Consider the following 24,717-nt stretch of genomic DNA (forward strand, 5'->3'; position numbering starts at 1 on the left):
AACATGGCAGAGGCCAAGAGACGGAGGGGAAGCAGCTCCCAAGCTCTGCAAGGCCCAGAAAGCTAAAGAATCCATCTCTGACCTAGAGGAATCCAGTCTTTTCTAAACCACCTGTGGAGAGGGGAGGGGACATTGCCCTAAAAAAAGCTGCATCCTAACCCCTTAGACTAAAGCCTGTTTGCTCATTTATCTGTGCCTATTATTTATTGACAAGTTTTATATGACTTATTGTATGTTAGGGTTATCTCTCCCGCTGCTGCAGAGAGGGAGGGCGATTCAGGAGTGTTGCTGTTACTTAAAAAATAAAACGAGATTCTTTGCAACCTGCTTTGGTCTTTCTTCTTGTTGTTGTTGTTTAGTCGTTTAGTCGTGTCCGACTCTTCGTGACCCCATGGACCAGAGCACGCCAGGCACTCCTGTCTTCCACTGCCTCCCGCAGTTTGGTCAGACTCATGTTTGTAGCTTCGAAGACACTATCCAACCATCTCGACCTCTGTTGTCCCCTTCTTCTTGTGCCCTCCATCTTTCCCAACATCAGGGTATTTTTCAGGGAGTCTTCTCTTCTCATGCGGTGGCCAAAGTATTCAGCCTCAGCTTCATGATCTGTCCTTCCAGTGAGCACTCAGGGCTGATTTCCTTCAGAATGGATAGGTTTGATCTTCTTGCAGTCCATGGGACTCTCAAGAGTCTCCTCCAGCACCACAATTCAAAAGCATCAATTCTTCGGCGATCAGCCTTCTTTGTGGTCCAGCTTTCACTTCCATACATCACTACTGGGAAAACCATAGCTTTTGCTATACGGACCTTTGTTGGCAAGGTGATGTCTCTACTTTTTAAGATGCTGTCTAGGTTTGTCATTGCTTTTCTCCCAAGAAGCAGGCGTCTCTTAATTTCGTGACTGCTGTCACCATCTGCAGTGATCATGGAGCCCAAGAAAGTAAAATCTCTCACTGCCTCCATTTCTTCCCCTTCTGTTTGCCAGGAGGTGATGGGACCAGTGGCCATGATCTTCGGTTTTTTGATGTTGAGCTTCAGACCATATTTTGCGCTCTCCTCTTTCACCCTCAATAAAAGGTTGTGTCATCTGCATATCTGAGGTTGTTGATATTTCTTCCGGCAATCTTAATTCCGGCTAGGGATTCATCCAGCCCAGCCTTTCGCATGATGAATTCTGCATATAAGTTAAATAAGCAGGGAGACAATATACAGCCTTGCCGTACTCCTTTCCCAATTTTGAACCAATCAGTTGTTCCATATCCAGTTCTAACTGTAGCTTCTTGACCCACATAGAGATTTCTCAGGAGACAGATGAGGTGATCAGGCACTCCCATTTCTTTAAGAACTTGCCATAGTTTGCTGTGGTCGACACAGTCAAAGGCTTTTGCATAGTCAATGAAGCAGAAGTAGATGTCTTTCTGGAACTCTCTAGCTTTCTCCATAATCCAGCGCATGTTTGTAATTTGGTCTCTGGTTCCTCTGCCTCTTCTAAATCCAGCTTGCACTTCTGGGAGTTCTCGGTCCACATACTGCTTGAGCCTTCCTTGTAGAATTTTAAGCATAACCTTGCTAGCGTGTGAAATGAGTGCAATTGTGCAGTAGTTGGAGCATTCTTTGGCACTGCCCTTCTTTTGGGATTGGGATGTAGACTGATCTTCTCCAATCCTCTGGCCACTGCTGAGTTTTCCAAACTTGCTGGCATATTGAGTGTAGCACCTTAACAGCATCATCTTTTAAAATTTTAACTAGTTCAGCTGGAATACCATCACTTCCACTGGCCTTGTTATTTGCAGTGCTTTCTAAGGCCCATTTGACTTCACTCTCCAGGATGTCTGGCTCAAGGTCAGCAACCTCACTGCCTTGCCGTGGCGAAGGGGCTTGAAGAACTCAGAGAAGCTATGAAGTATGCCGAGCAGGCCACCCAAGATGAACAGGTCATAGTGGAGAGTTTTGACCAAATGTGATCCACCTGGAGGAGGAACCGGCAAGCCACTCCAGTATCCCTGCCAAGAAAACTCCATGGACAAAGACAACAGGCATATAAAAGTTATGACGCTGGAAGATGAGCCCCTCAGGTCGGAAGGCGTCCAACATGCTACTTGGTCTTTCTAGCATAGCTAAAAAATAAAACAGAATTTTGTTGGCACATTTGTTCCCCCCCCCCCTTTGCTTAACAAGCTCAGATTACAGCTGCTTTCCGCCTCCTCTCTGCCTTCCGCTGCTAAGGGTTCTCTCCCTCTGCCTGCTTCTTCTCCTCCTGTCAGCATCTGAGCTTTGCTGACAAGTAGTGACTGCCGTGGCATTCCCTCACAGGATGGCATGGGCAGGGTAAGGGTTTTTATACTGGGTAGTAGATTGCATCTTGGTCTATTGCTGTCATTTTATGGATCAATGGTCTCGTTAGTTAGTAAAATTTATGTAAAATTGCTGTTTTAGGGGTTGTTTTTCATCGTCTGGAACGGATTAATCCGTTTTCCATTACTTTCTATGGGAAAGCATGCCTTGGTTTAAGACTACTTTGGTTTAAGACCAGACTCCAGAACGGATTAAGTTCGTAAACCAAGGTACCACTGTAAGGCTAAGCTCTTTAGCAATGAAACGTTGGATTACCAGAATGACTCCTAGCGCTGAACCACTGGTATATTGCAAGTGAATTCTTTATTTACTGTGTTTGCTACTGTTTGAGATAAAATCTATTGGGACACACACCTATTTTTGCCATTTTTCTGGATGTTTATTGTCACCATCTAGGCAGATTGAGAGCTCTGGAGAACTTGAAACTTTGCACATTATTTTGTAGCATTTCGGTTGACCTAATAAGGATAAAGGGACGCGGGTGGCGCTGTGGGTTAAACCACAGAGCCTAGGACTTGCCGATCAGAAGGTTGGTGGTTCAAATCCCCGCAACGAGGTGAGCTCCCATTGCTCGGTCCCTGCTCTTGCCAACCTAGCAGTTCGAAAGCATGCCAAAGTGCAAGTAGATAAATAGGTACCGCTCCGGCGGGAAGGTAAACGGCGTTTCCGTGTGCTGCTCTGGTTCGCCAGAAGCGGCTTAGTCATGCTGGCCACATGACCCGGAAACTATACGCCGGCTCCCTTGGCCAATAAAGCGAGATGAGCACTGCAACCCCAGAGTCGGTCATGACTGGACCTAACGGTCACGGGTCCCTTTACCTTTAATAAGGATAAAGTCCCAAGAATGCATTTCAGAACTTATGTTTTTTCTTACTCCATGGCCTGATTCACATGTAACTCTAAACTACAGTTTATCATTGCATGCACAAGTTTCAGGGCTGCTCCTTCTCCTCTCTTCCCCCACAAGTGTGCACCGTCTTTCTCAATTCTGGTTAATAAATATACCTGAATCCAGATAAGTAGTGGCTGCTGGCTTATTTCAACAACAGCTCATGGCTTATGACGCTGACTTGTTATCCTAAAGTGCAAGCAAAATTACACAAGTAACCAAAAGTACGATCTCCCTGCTCAGATGCTTTAGAGGTGCATTTTATTGATGTTTTAAAGTCTTTGTGGAGTGCGTTTTTCACATTGGTCAATGCTCTGGCTTCTCGTGGGACAAAGGGTGGTATAAAATGAAATGAAGCGAGTGGGGGCTAGTGGTCAGAGTGTTGGTCCAGGACTTCAGCCTGGAAGCTCCTTGGTCAGACAGACAGTCTCTCAACCTAGCCCCACCTCACAGGGTTATTGTGAACATAAAGTGGGGTGAGGGAAGGGCCATGTATGTCTCCTTGAACTCTCTGGAGGAAATGGGCGGCGTCAGTGGCGGGCGGTAGAAATGTAATAATAAATGAAAATAAATAGAAGATTATTTCGATGATTTCACATATACACAGATGAGGTCTGAGCTGGCAGTGACTGACCAGGAATGGCATCATGGAGTCACGGAGGGGAGCTCAATGAAAGCAGAAGACTTGACAGGTTTCAGGGGCTGCTGGACAAGCTCATCCCCTCCAACAGTTATCTGGTGAAAATAGGGATGTCCTATTCAATAATAATAATAACAACCAGTGGTTTTTTAGGGACACTTGGAGTGTCTGCAAGCTGCCTTCTGGAGGGGGGGCATCTTGGCGTCACCCCCCCCCCAGCACTTCTGCATCTGACTGGCTGCCAAGACCTGCTCAAGATATTTTGCTGCCCGAGATGAAGAACGTCATGGTGCGTCCACTGTTATAGGCGCAAAAGCTTACTAGACTGGCAGTTAATTCAATGCTGGCAAAGCGACCACGTCCTCCATCACACCTGAGGGCAGCAAACTCCCCTGGGGAGGGCAGAGAGCAGACTCTGGAGCTCACACAGCCTTTGCTGCTCTCTGCCCATCTGCCACCTGAGGCAGCCGCTTCACTCTGCATTGTGAAGTCTAGTTGCCTGAAATGAAAACAAGGGGTGACAGCAGCCTTGGCTGCCAATGCAACACTTTGCCCCCTAGAGTGCCACACTGCCTCCCTGGCATCCTTTAGTGCCTCCTGGACAGCAGGGACATGGGCACAGACCCCGTAGTCAGGGCCGTCTTTACCCAGGGGTGCAAAGGGTGTGGGGCACCCAGGCACTGAATTCTGGGGGGCACCAGGCGCCCACTGCTGAAGCCGCCTAAGCTCTTAACTATCTACCTGTTATGAAATAATAAATAATGCTGATCAAACTAGAAAAACAAAATACATATATACCTAGGTATTACAGAAATGTATACCTACGGTTTCACTAAAGGACTTTCAACTTTGTGCGCTCATTTACCAAAGACATGCCACGCTAGTGGCGGCGCTTGTCATTCACAATGGTGCTGTGTATGTAAAATTAACTCTTACATCAAAATATTATGTTACGTATTGTATTGAGCTGCTATGCGGCAGCGGGGTCACCGGCACCTTTGACCCGACTGATGTTTCTCCTAAGTAGGTGCCTAGACAATACTTATAAGTTTATTAAGTGTGGTGGTGTTGTATACTTTAGTATAAGTGTATTGTAAATAAATAAGCAAATAAAAATGTTTGTTTCTTTTTCCTTTCGTAAACAAGAGATAAAGTGTGGTGTTTGACATAAGCATAATAAAAGTTAATTTGGGGGCTAAACTAAATTTGGGGGCCCTGGGCGGATCTTTGCACCCCGGCGGCGCATATGCTAAAGACAGCATTGCCCATAGTCCAGCCCCAAACTGCAGCTGCGTGAAAACGTTGCATTTTGACCCACACACTGACTTTGGAGTCACTTGGTCCCCTGCCTTTTCTCTTGGGTCACAGATAATGCTTGCAAGAAAGACAGCATATATCTGGGGTTAAAGTGTTTAAAATTTCCATCTGGAGTAGGAGGAGTGAGGGAGGAGCTCGTCCTCCCATGTTTGCTTTATTAAAAGCTTCGGATACTGCCCCTCTCCCCGTCTCTCTCTCTCTCTTTCTGTCTCTCTCTCTCTCTTGGTGACATCGCTTTGCTGCCACAGAGAAGAAAAAATGGTGAGGCTTCATAGCTCTTAATCAAATTATATATATATATTGTTGCTGTCACTCTAAGGGTAACAAGAGGTGTTTTTGACCCTGTGAAATTTGCAAACAATTCCTAGTTGTTCACGTTTGGACTGTCCTGCAAACATCTAAATCAGTGCATGAAAACCAAGCAATTTCTTGGAGTGAGTGAATATGCTGTGAACACCTAATTTGTGCGGACAGTTAGACATGGGTTTATATTTTTATTTTGATTTCATCCCTCTAGTATTAGTGGTGGTGTCTGATGTATTGTTAAAACTCTCATGACTTGCATAGACCATTAGTTTTGAGGTGGGTTTTTTAAAACTTCTGGAGTAACTTTTTGCAAAATTAATGTCTCTGTTTTATTTTGTTTTGATCCTTAACCGCTAGACGACTTACTCGGATAAAGGGCTGAAGGTAAGATCACAATGCAGTCTAATATCCATGCGCCCACCCCACCCCAAATATGGTCTATGATGTCAATGGCATTTTGGATTAATGTCTTAGGGCATAAGCTGACGAGAAGGACCACGGCAAAAGCCTTTTTGAAATGAATATTCTCTTGTTGCATAGAAGAACTGGGCTGTGCATTTGGCAAACACCCGATAAATCTGAAAGCATCATACAAAAGCCATATTCTTACATTCTACAAGATGCAATTGTTTTGTATTTTAACTGAATGATTGTAATTCTTAAAGCAGAAGTGTGTGAGTCTCATAGACTCACACATTACTTAAGGGAAACCTGGGTTAGCCACCAAGTGTACTCTCATTCCAGGTCAATCCCAGCTGCCTGTCATGGGTGCATGTATGATACAGGGGTTTGCAAACAACGTGTTCACTCTTTTTGGGTGTTAACGTACTAAATATGCACCAATTTCTTGTCTAATATTTTTTTATATTTCATCATAGCTGACAAAAGTGGTGTATTTAAGAAACAAAAGCTCCCCCATCTCAGCTAAAAAATAAAACAAAACAATGAGGGCAAAGTTCAGCCAACATTAAGCAATTTTCAGCCTCATTAAAATGAGAGGGTGGTTAATTTTGGCTAGTTGGTGCCTTATGTTCTCAATCGATTAAGAAAAAGTGGTACATTCACTAATTATCGTGTGTGCCTGGTCCATTTGCCCAAGGCTATGATCCTAAGCTACTAGAAGGGAGTTCCATTGAACCCAATAGGACCTGCTTCCAAAATAAACCTCATTGTCCCCCACAGAGGGTAGCTATGTTAGTCTGTATCCCAGCAAAAACATTAAAGGATCTTTGCCTCTGCCATCCGAGTTCTGATCCTGCCTCACCTGGCTCTGTTGAGAGGGGTTTGAATGATCCTGCCTGCAGTGGCACAGCATGTGGGGGGCACAGGGGGGTTGCCAGTGTGGTGTAGTGAGAGCCAGTGTGGTGTAGTGGTTAAGAGCAGTAGTCTCGTAATCTGGGGAACCGGGTTCGCTTCCCCGCTCCTCCACATGCAGCTGCTGGGTGACCTTGGGCTAGTCATACTTCTTTGAAGTCTCTCAGCCCCACTCACCTCACAGAGTGTTTGTTGTGGGGGAGGAAGGGAAAGGAGAATGTTAGCCGCTTTGAGACTCCTTCGGGTAGTGATAAAGCGGGATATCAAATCCAAACTCTTCTTCTTCTTAAGGGTACAAAATTTCAACATCTGGGCTCTGTTGAAAATGGCTTCTCTTTGCAAATCAGGAAGTTACCTCTATGGACAACGGAACAATTCTTCTTTTCTTCTCTCTACAGCTGCAATCTCCTGGGGGATGTGGGTGCTATTAGGCAGTTGAATCCGCATGCGTACTCCATCCATTTCACTCTCTCCCACCCCCACCTCGGCACGGCCCGGGTGCTGGCACCCTATGCTACGCTACTGCCTGCCTGTGTTGGGGATACTGGGCTGCTCTGCCTCTGAGTGTGTCACATAATAACCAGCTATCTTTTCTCCCATTCAGCCCGAAAGAGGCCGGTTCCTTCACTTCCATTCCTTGACGTTTTGGGTTGGTAATGCAAAGCAGGTGAGTGTGCTGATAAAACCAGGAAGGTCTGCCAGGGCGCGGGGGGGGGGGGGTTGACTCTCGAGAAAGGATGAGAGAAGAAACCAGTTTGGCTCGGATTTTGGAGCAGACTTACCTGATTCGCAGTGCCCGAAACAAGATGCTTACTGCAATGCGGCAAAACTTTGAAATGTTCACTTCTCTGAATTTTGTGGTGTATACAAAATGTGTACATTTGGGGAATGTGTTATAAGAATGCAGGTGTTTAGTGAAAACCATGTACGGACGTGCATTGTATGGGGTCAAATTGCTTGCAAAAAGGAGAAGGGCCTCGTGAAATGTGGCAGGTTTCCATGAGTACTTTAAAAGAAAAGTTCACATGTGAGATGTGGCAAGCAGAACAAAAAGCTGGGAAAATGAGAAAGAGGGGGAAGCCAGACTTGACAGAGTCCTTCCTCTTAATGTTGTTGGCTTTGCTGCTGTTGCCCCCTTGTCCCCTTCCCACGCACCTTACTGGGGCATCTGGTTGGTCTCTGCGAGAACAGTGTGCTGGACTGTATGGGGCCCCCTTTGGCCAGATCCAGCTGCAAATCTCTTCCTGCATTTGTTTGCAATACGGAGGGCTGTGGAGGGGATGTGCTTCAGGCTGTTGCGCTATTGGATGCTGGAGACGGGGTGGAGACCCATCTGAAAGGCGGGGTGGGAGTGGGGCAGATTTCCTGGGTAAGCTGCATTCAATTAATGGCTTGTGCCTTGCTGGCTATGGGGGATGGGGCATTGCACTCCGAGGAATGTGGAGCTGGAATGGCCTTTGGAATAGCCTGATGCAACCGAGAGAGGGGAGAGGGGAGGCAGATTCTTTGCTTGGTTGGCGGGGTTAGGGAGGTGCTGAGCCAAACACACACCGTGCACAGAGGGCTCACCCACACCCTGGCTGAATGCCCACATTTCCCCATTCTGAATTGTGCACTGTAGCCCCCTGTGCTTCCACACCTCCCTGGTTTGTTTGCTGCCGCCACATATCTTTCTACAAGGACCACAGGGCTGCTGCAGCCAATCCTCACCCCTCCATGTGGCTGTTGGCATCCGTCTGTCTCGAGAGACAATGGAGTGCAGCTCCTGGGACGAAGTCAAACTGCTGTGCTAGCAGCACCAAAGTGACTTCCCTGAGGCATAAGCCTGGGCAGTGTGTCTGGAGGTCCTGGGCTGCCCAGACAACATTAACCTCGCTGATGTGGTCCAAAGGAAAGGAAAGAAATATGCTTGACACTGGCTTGGTGGCAGGAATTGCCAGAAAGAGTCATACAAGATGTCACCCAACCGCCTTAGGGACTCCACTCCACATTTGTGGAGGGGTTACCCCTGAGCCTTTCATTCTCGCAAAGATATGCAGGCAGCAGAAGTTTAGGATCGGAGTTTTGCTTCTCCTAGATGGGCTACCTTCCCAGGTTGATGAGCCCCGTCAACCTCATCTTTCCTCCAACAAACTGAAAGTGATGTCCCCCACCCGCCATTTTGTTTCTTAATGATGTCATTTGCAACTGTAATTCAATGGAAGATGCCCCCAGAGTGGTCTATTGAAGCAATACCAAAAGAAGAAGTCAGGATCTGTTCTCAGGCTTGCAGTCTGGAATGATGCGGCGCAAAAAGGGGAAAGGGGTGAGGCAGCTCCCTAAGGGATTTAGCCTCCTGGGCAAGGTTGAGGGGCAGAGTGGGGATTTGAACCTTACTCCACACCCAATATTCTGACCATTATGTCACACTGGTTCTTGCCATGTGTCATGCCAAGATTTAAAACATCACACCAGTAGGATAAACAGGTAACGCTGTACTCAATGTTGCACTGAGCAGTTCGTTGCACAGAGCAAGGGTTTCTCCTTGTGCAACAGAACCATCTCCCCTCTGTGTCCCCCACCTGATCTGGGGGTTTCCCCTCCCTGCAGAGTGGATTTGAGGATGGCGTAAGATGTGCCGGGGGGGGGGAGCTGATTATGGCCCATAATCTTAATATTATGTCTGGTGACTTACTGATAACATGCTTTTTAAAAAAGGCTATTTTGCTTTTTTTCGCCCATGTGTTTTAAAGGCTGCTTCATTTTATTGCAACAAAATGGGGTTTGAGGAACTGGCCTACAAAGGTCTGGAGACGGGAAGCAGAGAGGTGGTGTCCCATGTGGTCAAACAGGACAAGGTAAGGAGGAAAGAAAACTGCACTGATGTAGGCTGGGGGGGGGGGGTCCTAGGGTTGCCATATTGCAAGAAGTGAAAATCCGGAGAGAAACAAATTGTTGACCTTTTTTTAAAAAAAGAAAATTTCCTGTGGAGGTAGAAGGTGTGAGAGCAAGCTTGCAAAACCAGTCCATTTGTCTAGGCAACAGTTGTAGCTGACAACTAGCACCATGATCCACATGCCAGAGGGATAAGCTGAGCTGCAAGGGCTACAACTAAGTGATATTGCCCTCTGGGCAAATGAGTGGGTCTCCCTGTGTCCCCCCCCCCCCAGCTGCCAGGGGAAGGGAGCAATAGGCATTGCTGGGCAGAGGGCAGGCTGAAAAGCTGGAGACAGAGACATGCTTGCTGTGCACTAAATCCAAGCTGTGACTCAAAGGACAAGCAAGATCTCCTGGGGTGTTCATGCTGTGAGCCTCTTCATTCTATGCTCAGGTTATATATGTGTGTAGATAAAAGGTAAAGGGACCCCTGACCATTAGGTCCAGTTGCGGACAACTCTGGGGTTGCGGTGCTCATCTCGCTTTATTGGCTGAGGGAGCCGGCATACAGCTTCCGGGTCACGTGGCCAGCATGACTAAGCCACTTCTGGAGAACCAGAGCAGCGCACGGAAACGCCGTTTGTCTTCCCGCCGGAGCGGTACCTATTTATCTACTTGCACTTTGACGTGCTCTCGAACTGCTAGGTTGGCAGGAGCGCCGACCTTCTGATCGGCAAGCCCTAGGCTCTGTGGTTTAACCCACAGCACCACCCGTTGTCCCTTGATGTATGTAGATAAACCATCTATAAACCATATATTCTAAAGACCCTCACTCCAAGTACCGTAAATTGAACCTGGAACCCTTGGACTCTCTTACCCTTTGGAGAGTTGGGCTGGAGTGTAACAGTATTGTGAATAGGGGAGGGGCACCCACAACTGTCTTGGGTCTAGCAAAGAGAGACCAACTCTCTAAGCCAGCCTTTTTCCAACCTGGTGCCCTCCAGATGTTATGGAATATTCCTGTTTTTAGCTTCCTGTGTTGTCTCAATGATCTTGGATATCAACATTTTAAATGAATGCCAATGTCAGCATTTCAGCCTTTGACTCATCACTTAACCTTGTCATAAAGAAAACGAATGCTTGTAGTTATTCTGATTATTATTCTGATTACCAACAGATCATATTTATCTTCTCCTCGGCTCTCAACCCTGGAAATCAAGGTAATTCAAGAGTTGGTCCTGTTGTAACTTTTCTTACCAAATGAGTTCTTTTTGAAACCCTGGGATTTCTGTGTCCAGCTCTGGGGGCCACATTTTGAGACAGGTGTTGGCTCCACGCAGGTCAGGAGTAGGGTGAACAGGATGAGGAGGGTTCTGGACTCTCAGTAAGGAATGCATTAAATTGCTGGCTATGCTTTAGCCTGGAGGAGAGAAGTTTAAGGGGAGACGTGAAAGTGGTCTGCAGATATCAGAAGGGTTGTTGCATCATAGGTGGAGCAGACTTTTTCTGATTCTCCAGAGGGCAGGACTTGAACTAAGGACCAGGAATGGCAGGGAGGGGCAGATTTTGGCCAGATATGCAGAGAAAGTTCCTAAAAGCAACTGCACCTGGACAGTGGGAATGTCTGCCACCTCCCCCTATTTAAGCAGAGGCTGGGCAGCCATTTGTAAGGGGCTGCTGCAGGACTTGTGTCTGGCATTGCAGATTCTGCTCTGAGCATTGGGGGGTGGGGCTCAATGACCTCCCAGGGTCTCTTTCAATGCAGTTCACTGGTTTATTTTACCATGCTTCAAGTTAGTTTATATCCCAGTGTTACATAGATCATCTCGTCGTTTCCAGCCCAGGTGTGCCATCTAGGGGAGCTGGGGGGCCGAGGGCTCCACCCAAATTTTCAAGGGGTGGGTTGGGCCCCCTCAAAATTCAGTGACCCTGCGCACTGAAAGCTCTCTGATGGTCTCTGCCAGGGGTGTGGCAAGGCAAAGCATCTTCACCCTGGCATGTCCTTTTGAGAATCGCCCGGGCCCCTTCCCGGAAGACACCAAAACGAGAGGCTGCATAAAAAAGTAGGGTGGGGGCAGGGGATGGCAGGCCAAGTTGGCATTTCTGGGGGGGGTGTATGTGTGATGTCACGCATGCGCGATGCCCTCCCTCCCGGCAGTGTTGGGCACAAGTTGGTGCCTCTGTTCCAGCCTGTAGTGTTGGCGCATTTTGCTCCATGGAGCCATGGAAGCAGCCTGCATTGTGATTCTTAGCTACAATGGCTTTGTTCTCCCTCCAATGTTGAAGGCAGCACACCTTTGTTGGGAATTCCAAATGGGGAATTGTCTGCTGTGCTCACGTCCTGCCTTCAGGCTTCTTGTAGGCATCTTGGTTGGCCGTTGTAAGAACAGGATGCTGGACTAGAGGAGTTATTGGCCTGATCCAGTGGCTAGGCCCTTCTCATATTTCCATGTCCTTCACAACCCATCAGCGGTGCCATAGGTGCCCTGTCGCACCTAAGATTGTGGGTGCCCACAACGAAGGGCTTCGACTTCGCCCATTGACTTTGGAGTGGCTCAGTCCCCCAAATATATTGTTGTGGGTGCTGAAGCACCCACGGCTCCCTAGAGTGAGTTCCAGTGAGTGGTGCTTTAATATCATAAGGACTGATCCAGCCAAAGGGATGCCCTGTCCAGCCCCCAGCTTCTCTTCATGGCCAACCAGATGCCTCTGGGAAGCGCTCAAGCAGAGTCGTCTTTCCCATAGGGCTTAGTGGTCCGTTGCGCCAGGGCGCCAGCCTCTCAGGGGCGCCCCAGCGAGTGGGGGAGCTGTGTGGCTTTGCCGGTGGCCTCCCCTTTTCCTGCATGCCCACCAGCTGTGCCCCGCCAACCATATGGCTGGCGGGCATGCAGCTTGCCTCCCAGGCCTCCGCGAGGATTGCTCTCCTGCAGCAACATGGGGGAGAGTTGTGCCCCCAATAGCTTCAGCCCCCCCACTATCTGTGGTAATTTGGGGGTGCTGGGCGGATATTTGCACCCCGGCGCTGCATCTGCTAAAGACAGCCTTGCCCTCGAGCAGCCAGCCATGGTGGCTGTGGGCCTCTCCCTCCTTTTTTCTTTCTGCGTTCTCTGATGGGCCTTGAAGGCTGGATTCAGGGTCACCACGTCTGCCAGTTCCTCAGCTGGAGTTTTTACCAGGGTTATATGCAGCCCCTTGGCAGGACTTCAAATGTAGGCTTCTCCTTGTCTCAGGGGGGAGATGGAGTCTCCTTTGCTCTTAAAGGACAATGCAGTTAATTCACTAGCGCAGGTAATTTGCTGTGCCTAACTAAGGCACAGCTGGCGTTCAGTGTTCTGAGGTACACTGCCTCTGACTATGGAGGTTTCATCTTTTTTGGCCAATAGCAGTTGACAAACTTCTCCTCCATTAAATTGTCTTGGTGTTTCCTCTTTCTCTCTCTCTCATTATGCAGAAATGGGAGCACACTTAGTGAAGCATGGGGACGGAGTCAAAGATGTTGCCTTTGAAGTGGAGGACTGTGATTTCATCGTGCAGGTGAACCTCTTCTGAAGAGGGTCTCTGTGTGACTTGAGAGGCTTGCTAGCCTTTCGCCTTGCTTCATCTAGTAGGTGCTATTTTTATTTTTCCCACTCAGAAAGCTAGAGAGCGTGGAGCTCTGATTGTTAAAGAACCCTGGATAGAGGAAGATAAACACGGGAAGGTGAAATTTGCAGTCGTTCAGACGGTAAGAAAGTGAGGGCTTTCACCTATAAACTGCATTTCGACAGACTCAGGAAATGATAATACTAATAGGCAGCTGTTGTTAGACAGTGGAACGGACTGGAAGGTAGAGGTTAAATGGTCATCTGTCATTGCAGGGGGTTGGACTAAACTCTACGACTGTGATTAATAAATAGGATTTATGTAGCATGTTTTCTAGGCACTTTGTTCTTATTTTATCAGAAACCCTTAAAACAAGCCTATCTTATTAGCCTCATGTTTCTGAACTGGAGACTGAGAGAAATTACTAGACTTCTTCAGCCTCAAGAAGAAGCTATGCATTTAGCCAAAGGTAGTGATTAATGTACAGAGTAAGAGGTCCTGTTTGCCATTGCAGTATACTCGGAGTCCTGTAGTGACTTCATGCTCTTTATTGCAGCTTGTAAAACAGTGATTGAATTTCCCCCCAAACCTCAGGCCTTTATAGATATTATTCACACAATGAGTCCCGTCTGATTGGCTGATTCTGCTTCCCTCCTGGAGCCTGATTGGTCTTTTCCTGCAGGCCAATCAGTTGTTGCATTCTACGATCTTACCAGCCTAATAGGTTGATTAACTTACTCCTGGAGCCTGATTGGTCTTTGCCTGCAGGCCAATCAGTTGTTGCATTCTAGGATCCTACTTGCCTATTGTTCTAGGATCCAAGCTTAGTACATAACGCCATATACATTTAAAACAGCATCATGGCACTTTAATTAGTCATGGCACCCTCCCCCCCCAATTACAAAAGCATCCTGGGAAGTGTAGTTTAAGGGTGTTGAATAGCTGTTTTGGAGGTGCCTATTCCCCTCACAGAACTACAATTCTCAACTCTACAATTAAATAATCCCTCCCTCTTCCCATGGATTTCTGGGAGTTGTAGGCCTGTGAGGGGAATCAGAGTCTCCTCATACGTAACTCTTCCCCTGAATGCGAAGACAGGCTCTGGTGAAAGGAGCAGACGAGGCCAAGAGTGGCTCCAACAGTCAAGAAAGTGGTTTCTGCACATGCTGTAGAGGGAAGTGAGGGGAAGGGGGGAGCAAGGAAGCAGCTGCCCCCCCAAAACAAGTAAATAAATAAAAACACCTAACTAAAAGTAGAAATTGTGGAAAGATTTTGACAGATTTTCCTGAGCACTTGGGGTCAAAAGAAAGTCATTTAAAACAACTGTTGCTGAGATTTGGCAAAAACCAATAAAACAAGTTTTGGGGGTGGGGAGCCAGTGGGATCTCTCAGCTCACTAGAGTGATATTAAAACGTTGCACTTTCCTCTTCCTCCTCCTCCTCCATCTAGTATGGAGACACCACACACACCCTGATAGAAAAGAGGGGCTACAAGGGGCTTTTCCTGCCTGGGTTTGAGCCACCCATCTTCAGGGACCCTCTCTTGAAAAGACTGTAAGTACCCAGCCCTTAATGTCTGCTTAAACTCTAGCGTGAAAGATCTGAGTCTCATTTTAGACTGGGTGCCATTCCACACACTTAGATTTGCCACTGGGATTGTTCAACCAGCAAGGAGCTAGTCCTGGCCATTTCTGAGTGTCATCCCCACATTACACTTTTAGGTAAAAATAATATTTTCTTTCTCTTCCCCTTCCCACTGCACACAGATTAGCACAGTGACCCCACTGGAAGTCATTATACATGACTAAGCCATTTCTCACCTTCTCACCCCTTGCCTTTTCCTGTAAGACCTATTACAGTCGTTAAGAGTCGTCAGCAGGCTCATCTCAGCTATCTGCCAATCTCCCATTCCCACCACCCTTCTGAGTAATACCCCTCCCCACCTTCTCACTATATAGAAGGATCTGGCAACTTCTGTTTCAGTGTATCTGAAGAAGTGTGCTTGCACACGAAAGCTCATACCAAGAACTAACTTAGTTGGTCTTAAAGGTGCTACTGGAAGGATTTTTTTTATTTTGACTATGGCAGACCAACACGGCTACCTATCTGTAACTGGACCCACTGGAAGTTGTTATCCTCCAAGGTACACACTTCAGACAAGCTTAAGCATACACCTGAATCAAAACAAAAATCACGCTCAAAGAACCTTTGGTGACTTTCATCACAGGGAGTTTGATGTCTGATTTTTATTTTTTTTACCAACAACCAAACACAAACAGTGAGACCCCCAGGCGGCTGATACATTGGGTATACATAATCAATAATAACATATTCAAATCAACCATATGTACAATTTTATATACGTTAACACTCCTCCATCCACAAGGTTTCTTTAACTTTTAACATTTTAATTGCCCCAAATTGTTCAAACCTACCCAAATAATTCAATATCTTCTCAAACCAATCCTCCTCTTTCTCACTGACCTTAAACCCTTTCATGCTATATCTTCACAGTTACTGTAGATATTCTAAAATTATAATATTATTCAGTTTTTTTCCTCCATTGGTTCACCCCAGCTCTTCTGCATTTTTCCAATTACTTGCTATAACCTGTCTGGCTGCAGTTACCATCAATTTTACCCATTTGCATTCCTCTTTTGTTTTTAACTTGGTGCTACTCAGACTAATAAGAACCATTAATTTAGCTATCCCCACCATCCTACCCACAATTCCTGATATTTCTATACCAATCTGTTTCCAAAATTCATTAACTAACGGACAATCCCACCACATATGACTGTACGTTCCCATCACTCCACATTTCCTGTCTGATTTTATTTGTTTATTTATTGCATTCACATCCCACTTTTTCTCTCTCTAAGGAGTTCAAGGTGGCATCCCTTGTTCTCTCTGCTGCTCCTTTAATCCTCACAACCACCCTTTGAGGTAGGCTAGGCTGAGGGGAATGACTGGCCCAAGGCCACCCAGGGAACGTCATGACCAAGTTGCTGGACTCCCAGATTCTTTGCTGACACTCTAGCAGGACACCACACTGGCTTATGGGGAACCCTTTGTGTAAAGGGAGATTAACCCCTGAAAGGTGGACAAGAGCTTAATTTGCAAATGGGTTGCTGAGATACTTCAAATGGGCCTTTGGCAACAGGCTTCTCTTGCCTATACGTTTTTCTCTGGAAAGAGTTAATGGGGGTGGGAGGATCTGAGGCCAACTTGTCTGCATGAGAAGTACTCATCCCACAAAAAACACCAAACCCCTGACCTCACTTGCCTTTTCTTTCTCAGGCCACCTGGGAAACTGAACTTCATTGACCATATAGTGGGGAACCAGCCTGACCAGGAGATGAACTCTGTGGCAGAATGGTAAAGATTGCTTTTGAAATCAACTTAAGGGAAGCATTGCTTTCCTTCTAGAACATGAAATTTCCTCGATGATAACACAGGACATTTAGAGCAGCCATGGGGACCCCAGATGTTGTGGGCCTGATCAATCTAAATCCCTGATTCAGAGGAACTGATTTTAGGACATTTATTATGGGCAGCCTTTACTACGTACTATGTACGCAAACACGCATCCAGGGGGTGGGGTCCCCAACTGAGTCTTCTTCGATCCAGATGACAGAAAGCCTCATTTAGGCCCTGCTCATAGACCATCCTCTCCAGGGGCTTTGCATACCCACCAGCTCAGCATGTGGGGGGTGGGGAGGAAGGAAGGGGGGCTGACCCTCTCCTTGGCTCTGCTCAAGGGAACGTGGCCCAGAGGATGCGGGCAGCTGGGCCTCGGCTGTGGCTTTATCAGCGGGGATATCAAAGGGCAATAGCTATGATGGCTAACATTGATCTCCAGGTCCATCTACTGTATGCCTCTGAAAGCCAGCTGCTGGAGACAAGCAGCTATTGGCTTCCCGTCCTGCGTGAGGACTTCCCAGAATAATCTGGTTAAATGCTGGTGGGACCATTAGGTTGGACAGCTGTGCTGCCTGGGGCTTGATGGGAGTTGCAGTCCAAAACATCTGGAGGTTTGGAGAAGAGTGGACTACATAGACTTTCGATGTGATCTCGCTTAGCTGCCTGGAGATCCACCCCCCCGCTCCCCCTCCCATTAGCTGATTTTTAAATGGAATTTCCAAGACAAATGCAATTATAAACACCCACAGAGCAGATCCCCTCTCCCTTCCTTCTTTGAGCTTCCAAGCAAGCAGCCTCCATTCCAGCCATGGTTCCATAGACCCAGAGCTGCAACTCTGCAAGGAAGATCAACAGCCTCTGTAGACCATGGGCCAGTCTCCCTCTGTGCAGTGGCCGGCCGTGGCTCTCCAGGGGATTAGATGGGAGTCTTCCCCAGCCATATCTGACGATACTAGGGATTGAGTCTGGGGTCTTTGTAAGCAAAGTGTGTGTGGTGCCTCCTCTAAAAACAAAGGAGGTATCTAGTCCTCACTGTTCTGAATAAAGGATTGAATTAGATAGAAACTGCTTTCGACAGAGTTAGACCGTTGGCCCATCCACCTGGCTTGGTACTGTGCAACCCTGACTGGCAGTGACTCTCTGCCTGGACATATCAGGGGTTGAAGGTGGGTGCAAGAGCAGGTGCTCTACACCTGAGCTATGGGATCTTCACAAAAGAAACAGATGGATGTCAGAGCAGGAAGCTGCTCAGGTAGCTCTTGCTACCTTGCTGCATCTCCTTGTTGCAACTTTTTAATTCTTCAGTCATTAATTCTTCAAAATAATGTTTGTGAATGCATCTAGATTCCACCCAGGATGTTCTCTAAGAATATAATTGTGGCTAAAGCCCTTGGCCTACTCATTCTGACATGTGGCGCTTCTTGCACATCCGCAGGTACCAGAGAAACCTCCTCTTTCACCGTTTCTGGTCTGTGGACGACAAGCAGCTACACACAGAGTACAGTGCCCTCCGGTCCATTGTGATGGCCAATTATGAAGAGACCATTAAAATGCCCATCAATGAGCCTGCAACGGGGAAGAGAAAGTCTCAGATCCAGGTGAAAGCCGAGACTCCCTGGGTCCTTTGTGTCAGGGCTGAGTGGCCAGAGTTGAGCCTTGAGCCAGGGCAGAGGAACAGGAGAGACACACCAGGCCAAACAGGAAGCCTTTCAATATCCTCCAGTGGCCAACCTGGGGGGATGGTTCCATCTTGGTGCCTGGGAAGGCATTGCCACCTGCAATTCCAGTTGTGTGCTACCAGGTGCAGCTGCCAGCTAGAGAAGAAGGTGCCAGTTTCTAACTCCAGTGGCTTGTACCATAAATTTGTTTTAGGGGGTACCAACTGCATTGGGGGGCTCTGGGCACTTGGCATGCTGGGGAAACTCTGGGGTGCAACAGAGAGAGAGAGAGAGAGAGAGAGAGAGAGAGAGATATGCATATTTATTCTATTGGCTGCAATGGAATGCCTCAAGCCTCATTTAATTGGGGGAGGGGGACCCTTTGACACCCCGCAGGAAGGTCTCTACGGGCACATGGTGTGCCATGCTGGTGACCGCCTGAGTTATTTGGCCTTTTCAGTATAAGCCCTGCCCATCCCAATGCATTTGCCTATTGAATCCTTCCTCTAAGGAGGTTGAGACTGTGTTGTGGTGTAGATTTCCTTTAAGCAAGGAGCGTTGACTTTGTGGACTGCTTCTCCCCTGGTGCAAGGTAGAAACATTTCTCGATAATTGGGGCTTTGGCTGATTGACATTCTCTAGCCAGCGTGGTGTAGTGGTTAAGAGCAGTGGAATTGTAATCTGGTGAACTGGGTTTGATTCCCCGCCCCTCCACCTGCAGCTGCACCTTGGGCCAGTCACGCTTCTCTGAAGTCTCTCAGCCCCACTCACCTCACAGAGTGTTTGTTGTGGGTGAGGAAGGGAAAGGAGATTGTTAGCCGCTTTGAGACTCCTTAGGGTAGTGGTAAAGCGGGATATCAAATCCAAACTCTTCTTCTCTTATTCTTCTATAGCCTTTTAAATGTGTTTATGGGAGGGGGTTATTGGTTTGATTTTGTTTTATTAGGTATTTTGTGTTCTCATCTTGTATTTTTATGCTGTAAACTGCATGTGATTTTAAGATGAGGGCTGTGTGTGTGTTTGATTTGATTTTTTAAAAATCCACAATACGGTAAAAATTTCCTGTACTGTGAAAATACAAAAGAATCTGACTAGAGCAGCTATCATTAGTGATGGCCATGTAGAGATTCATCAAAACAGTGGTAAGAGCACATGTTCCCACCCCACCACTCTGGGTAAACCCTGTTTCTATGCCTCCCGTGTTTGGATGCAGTGAGACAAGCGCTAATCACAATGCAATCCAGCACACTTCTGCTCAGAAATAAAACCCACTGAGTTCCATGGAGCATACTCCCAAGTAAGTGTGTCAAGGATTACAGCCTAGGATTACAAGAGGGTAAGGCAGGAGATGAAGGCTGTTAAAGACTACTACCCACAATGACGTATTTTTCTCTCCTCCCCTCAAGCTCAAGGTGGTCTACATAGTTCTCCCTCTTCTCACTTAATCCCCACAACAGTCTTGCTAGGTTGAGGTCGCAAAGTGAGCTTCATGGCTGAGTTGGGATTTGGACTCTGGTCTCCCAGGTCCTGGTCTTGGCCTGGTGTTTTTGTGATGTTGTTGCCGGCGGTTCACCACTCACATGGTGCCTTCCTGCGCTCACTGTGTGCTTTTCCTCTCTGCAGGAATACGTGGACTATTACGGGGGCCCTGGAGTCCAACACATCGCTCTGAATACCTCGGATATTATTGCTTCAGTAAGACAGTGTATTCCCTGATCAGTCTACCAATAAGTGGCCACCTTTGGGAATGTGGCCTTTGTCATTGCTGTGTACATTTTTGGGTTGCAGGTCACAAACCTGAAAGAACGTGGCACGGAATTCCTGGTGGTTCCCCCCACCTACTACCAAAAACTTAGGGAGAAATTGAAATCAGCCAAGATCAAGGTGAAGGAGAACATGGATAAACTGGAGGTGAGTTGGCTACCAGGGCTTAGTGGCCAGAAGGTTGGTCTAGACTGGGACTTCATCATGCAGTGCATCGTTAAACTATGGAACTTGCTGCCACAGGAGGCAGTGATGGCCATCAACTTGGGTGGCTTTAAAAGAGGATGGGACAAATTCAGCGGCTACTAGTCCTGGGGGCTGAACCAGAGGCTGAACTAGATGGCCCATTGGCCTGATGAAACAGGGTCTTCTTATTTTCTTACCGACTGGCGAGGCATGAAGTCAAATCCCTACTCATCTGTGAAGCTTGGTGGGTGACCTTGAAATAACCACTAGCTCCAAGTTGTGGTGGGAGCAAAACAGAAAGGTCAAGAACCAGATACTCCCCTTGGAGGATCTTGGATAGAAATACAATACAAATGCAACCAAATACTTTAGCAGCTGCTCAACTTGATGAGTTTCACATTGGAAAGGGGGTTGTGGCAGTTCCAATGTAATGTGCAAGACCACCAACCTTTAAGGTGGGGCTGGCTATCCTGTGACCCCCGTCCCAAGGCCCTTGGACTCCAAGCTCTCACCAGCCCCAGCCAGCATGGCCCAACGCTGGAGAGAGATGTAAGATGGAATCCAGCAACATCTGGAGGGCCACAGGTTAACCCCATACCAGCTTTGAGGGCATCACTTCCTGGTGCAGCTGGCGTTCTCCATGACCCTTTCCCTCTGCAGGGAGGTGGGACTGATTTGGATGGTCAGACTCCGCCACTTAATGGATCCAAATGGTTTCCAAAGGGTAGTAGGGGATGTTTTATCCCATGTTGATGGCCTTTTTAGCTGACTCCCTGTTGGCCCGCTGGAATGCAAAATTAACCAGGACTATTGACTATCTGGTTCCGAAGCACCCTCTCCAATTGTATGGAGTCTGGACAGCCCTGTGGTTTTCCCCAGAGCTGAGGGCGGTAGCGGAAAACACATTCTGAATCAGACCGAACACGGGTTAGAGCTCAGTGTCAAGCCTACCAAGTGGCGATAGCGACGGCAAAGAGGACATTCTTCACCACCTCTATTGCATCTGCAGAAAACAGCAGCAGCAGACTCTTCCAAGTGGTTCGCAATCTAGCAGAACCACCTCCACCATCAGGGCCTGGTGGGGATCCCAAGATCTCCTGAAATGATTTTGCAAAGTTTTTTGCAGATAAAGTCGCTCAGATTCGGAAAGAGGTAGACTCCACCGTGGGAGCAGGGCCGGGGTGAGAGAGTGCTAGAGTCCTGTCCAGTCAAGTGGCATGGGATCAGTTCCTATCTGTTACCTTCGAGGATGTGGACAGGCTGCTTGGATGAGTGAAACTAACCACCTGTCTCCTTGATCCTTGCCCATCCTGGTCTTGAATGGGGTAACTGTGCCCCTGAAAGACCAGGTGTGCAGCCTGGGAGTCATTTTGGACTCACAGCTGTCCATGGAGACGCAGGTCAATTCTGTGTCCAGGGCAACTGTCTACCAGCTCCACCTGGTACGCAGGCTGAGACCCTACCTGCCCACAGGCTGTTTTGCCAGAGTGGTGCATGCTCAAGTTATCTCCCGCTTGGACTACTGCAATGCGCTCTATGTGGGGCTACCTTTGAAGGTGACCCGGAAACTGCAACTAATCCAGAATGCGGCAGTTAGACTGGTGACTGGGAGTGGCTGCCAAGATCACATAACACTGGTCTTGAAAGACTTACATTGGCTCCCAGTGCATTTCTGAGCACAATTCAAAATGTTGGTGCTGACCTTTAAAGCCCTAAACACCATTGGCCCTGTATACCTGAAGGAGCGTCTCCACCCCCATCATTCAATCTGGACACTGAGGTCGAGTGCCAAGGGCCTTCTGGCGGTTCCCTCACTGTGAGAAGTGAGGTTACAGGGAACCAGGCAGAGGGTCTTCTCGGTGGTGGCACCTGCGCTGTGGAACGCCCTTCAATCAGATATCAAGGAAATAAACAACTTTCTGACTTTCAGAAAACATCTGAAGGCAGCCCTGTTTAGGGAAGTTTTTAATGTCTAATGTTTTACAATTTTTTATGTGCTGTAAGTTGCCCAGAGTAGCTGGGGAAATCCAGCCAGATGGGCGGAGTATAAATAATAAAAATTATTATTATTATTATTATTATTATTATTATACACCTCACCCATTCCCTGGGCAACTTCTATCATTGCCCTTTCATTTGCTTCTGCTCTAAAGGAACTCAAAATCCTAGTTGACTTTGACGAGAAGGGATACCTGCTTCAGATCTTTACAAAGCCTGTTCAGGACAGACCGACTGTCTTCCTTGAGGTCATCCAGCGCCACAATCACCAGGTTTGTTGGGCAGCTGGGGCTCACCCCAAGCTCAGTGGAAACAAATCAACTCTCACAGATTGGTGGCTTTCTGTTCTACCCTGCTCAGTTTTTTTTAAAAAAAAAAACAACAACCTTGCATGATAAAAGTTGGGAAATGACCACCTTTTTAAGGCACAAAAGGGACTCAACTTGGATAATCCATATGCTGTATTGCAACCACTAGAATGAGCTGTTGGCCAGAATTTACTATGCTGCAGCTAATCGTCAGAGGGTAATGGGGCTTGCAGGCTAGATGATCTGAGCAACCAGTAGGGCAGGCATAGGCAAACTTTGCCCTCCAGATGTTTTGAGACTAGTTTCCATCATCCCTGACCACTGGTCCTGTTAGCTAGGGATGATGGGAGTTGTAGTCCCAAAACATCTGGAGGGCTGAGTTTGCCTATGTCTGCAGTAGGGGCTTGGCTGACTCTGTGAATAATTATTGTCTCCTCTTTCTGATCAGTTCATTGCTACTAACCTCACCACCTGCCCCTTGAAAACAGACTACCTGCCTCACTTTGGCTAGGTACCTGCCTCTGGCCTTCCCGATTTCTGAGTTTACTGCTCTGGAATTTGGCATTAGTCTACTCTGAACTAGGGACTTAACTCTGCGCCTTCCAAGTTCCAAGCGGCTGTCTGCAGGCCTGACCCTGACAACCCTTATTCAAAAGACAGATGGAATAACAACAACAATGTTGCTGGTGTGGCTATTAAATCTGAGCTGATGGGAATGAATCGTCATCACCATCATGCTTCTGTGTTCATATGAGGCACATTGTGACTGATCTTTGGCTTCTCTGCCGTATCGACCATTCCATCTGAGGTGGAGTGGAGATCCCACCTGCCACGGAAGAGAGCTCCAGCTGGGGTATCGGGAAGAAAGTGCTTGCACTATTTACACATTTCTCTCTCTCCTGTGGCTTTAGGGATTCGGTGCTGGAAACTTCAAATCTTTGTTTGAAGCTATTGAACTGGACCAAGATGCCCGGGGAAACCTCACTGTCCTGACACCCACCGGAGAATCAGACTTTGTGTAATGCTCAGGAGGAAACAGTATGGATATATACAGAAAGTGGGATGCACTATGCAAAAAAGGATTGGAATAATTCCTCCCAGTTCAGGCTTTCCTGAAGGCGGTTCTAAAGTCTTCCTTTTTCCCTCCATTGGCTATTTTTTTTATAAAAAAAAATTAATACCATGGGAGCCTTCCTCCATGTCCACTTAGGAGAGATCCCTCAGGTTGGCTGAAATAAACAAACGAAATTGAATTTGTCTGTTCCTGATCCCAGTATTTTGCATGGCACTTGAAAAAGGACTGTAACTTGGGGCTATGTAAAAACTGCAACTTTTGAGTCATGGAATCAGAGAGTCGCAAGAGACCTCAAAATGAATCAAGTCGAAACCCCAGGCGATGCAGGAACCCTTCCTTGCGCCATTTTTGTTGATAGGTGTCTACCTACATGCCACCGAGTGCAGCAGTCTGCTTCCAGCAGCAGCAGCAGCAGCAGCAGCAGCAGCCAGCTGCAAGATCCAGATGCTCACAAGCCAGTGATAAGTAGCCTTTCCTATTATGGTTTTTGCCCTTGTCCAATGAGGCTCTTGTTATCTGCCATGTCTGGAGAGCAGGGATGGGGAACCTGGTACCCTCCAGTTATTGCTGGACCCCAAACTCCCATCAGCCCCAGCCAGTATGGCAAATGGTATGGGGTGATGAGCACTGTAGCCTGCCCTACAACAGATGGAGGACTGCAGGTTCCGCCACCTCCTCTGTAGATGAACTTGGCTTCCCTGAGATTTGCGTAACTTTTGCTCAAAGCCCTTTAAAACTTAGTGGCTACCTTCACATCATTTATTAAAATATTGTTAACCCAGTCTCTGTCCAAAGGTTTCAGGACCAGGTGTACCAATAAGTAAACAAAGCCAGCTACAAGTCAGGATCAGATAATAAAGCAATAAATAATCTTAAAACACAAGCAGTCCTTGTACGACATTATGTTAGATGAATCAACACAATGGTAAGTATGTCCTGGCAAATCAACATGGTACAGTGGAACCTCGACTTACATACGCCTTGTCTTGCGGACGTTCCAAGTTTCGTCCACGGCAAACCCGGAAGTAAACACTGGGTTTGCTGCAATT

General features: G+C 47.4%; 2 protein-coding genes across 5 annotated transcripts in view; one reads left to right on the plus strand and one right to left on the minus strand.

Moving 5' to 3' along the window:
• Nucleotides 1-24,717, minus strand: part of LOC308465401 (uncharacterized protein) — a 321,144-nt gene that overhangs the window by 4,560 nt on the left and 291,867 nt on the right. The window lies entirely within an intron of this gene.
• HPD (4-hydroxyphenylpyruvate dioxygenase) lies at nt 5,367-23,846 on the plus strand. Of its 2 annotated transcripts, XM_080985210.1 has the most exons (14): nt 5,367-5,459; nt 5,862-5,888; nt 7,423-7,485; nt 9,551-9,655; nt 10,852-10,894; nt 13,126-13,208; nt 13,309-13,398; nt 14,707-14,810; nt 16,557-16,634; nt 18,115-18,277; nt 19,961-20,032; nt 20,126-20,248; nt 22,441-22,557; nt 23,505-23,846. In XM_080985210.1, exons 1-14 carry the CDS (start codon nt 5,457-5,459, stop codon nt 23,613-23,615), a joined length of 1,182 nt encoding a protein of 393 aa, XP_080841336.1. In that variant the 5' UTR covers nt 5,367-5,456; the 3' UTR covers nt 23,616-23,846. The 2 variants fall into 2 exon arrangements, with proteins under 2 accessions (XP_080841336.1, XP_080841337.1); XM_080985211.1 differs by lacking the exon at nt 5,862-5,888 and having other exon boundaries at nt 5,435-5,459.

Source organism: Podarcis pityusensis (assembly GCF_964106645.2).
Source record: "Podarcis pityusensis genome assembly, chromosome: 16".
Classification (NCBI taxonomy): Eukaryota; Metazoa; Chordata; class Lepidosauria; order Squamata; family Lacertidae; genus Podarcis; species Podarcis pityusensis.

Excerpts from the sequence above, each read along its gene's own strand:
- HPD (XM_080985210.1), top strand. Across the intron at positions 5,889-7,422 it reads ACTCGGATAAAGGGCTGAAG|CCCGAAAGAGGCCGGTTCCT; the intron begins GTAAGATCACAA and ends TCTCCCATTCAG. Across the intron at positions 7,486-9,550 it reads GGGTTGGTAATGCAAAGCAG|GCTGCTTCATTTTATTGCAA; the intron begins GTGAGTGTGCTG and ends TGTGTTTTAAAG.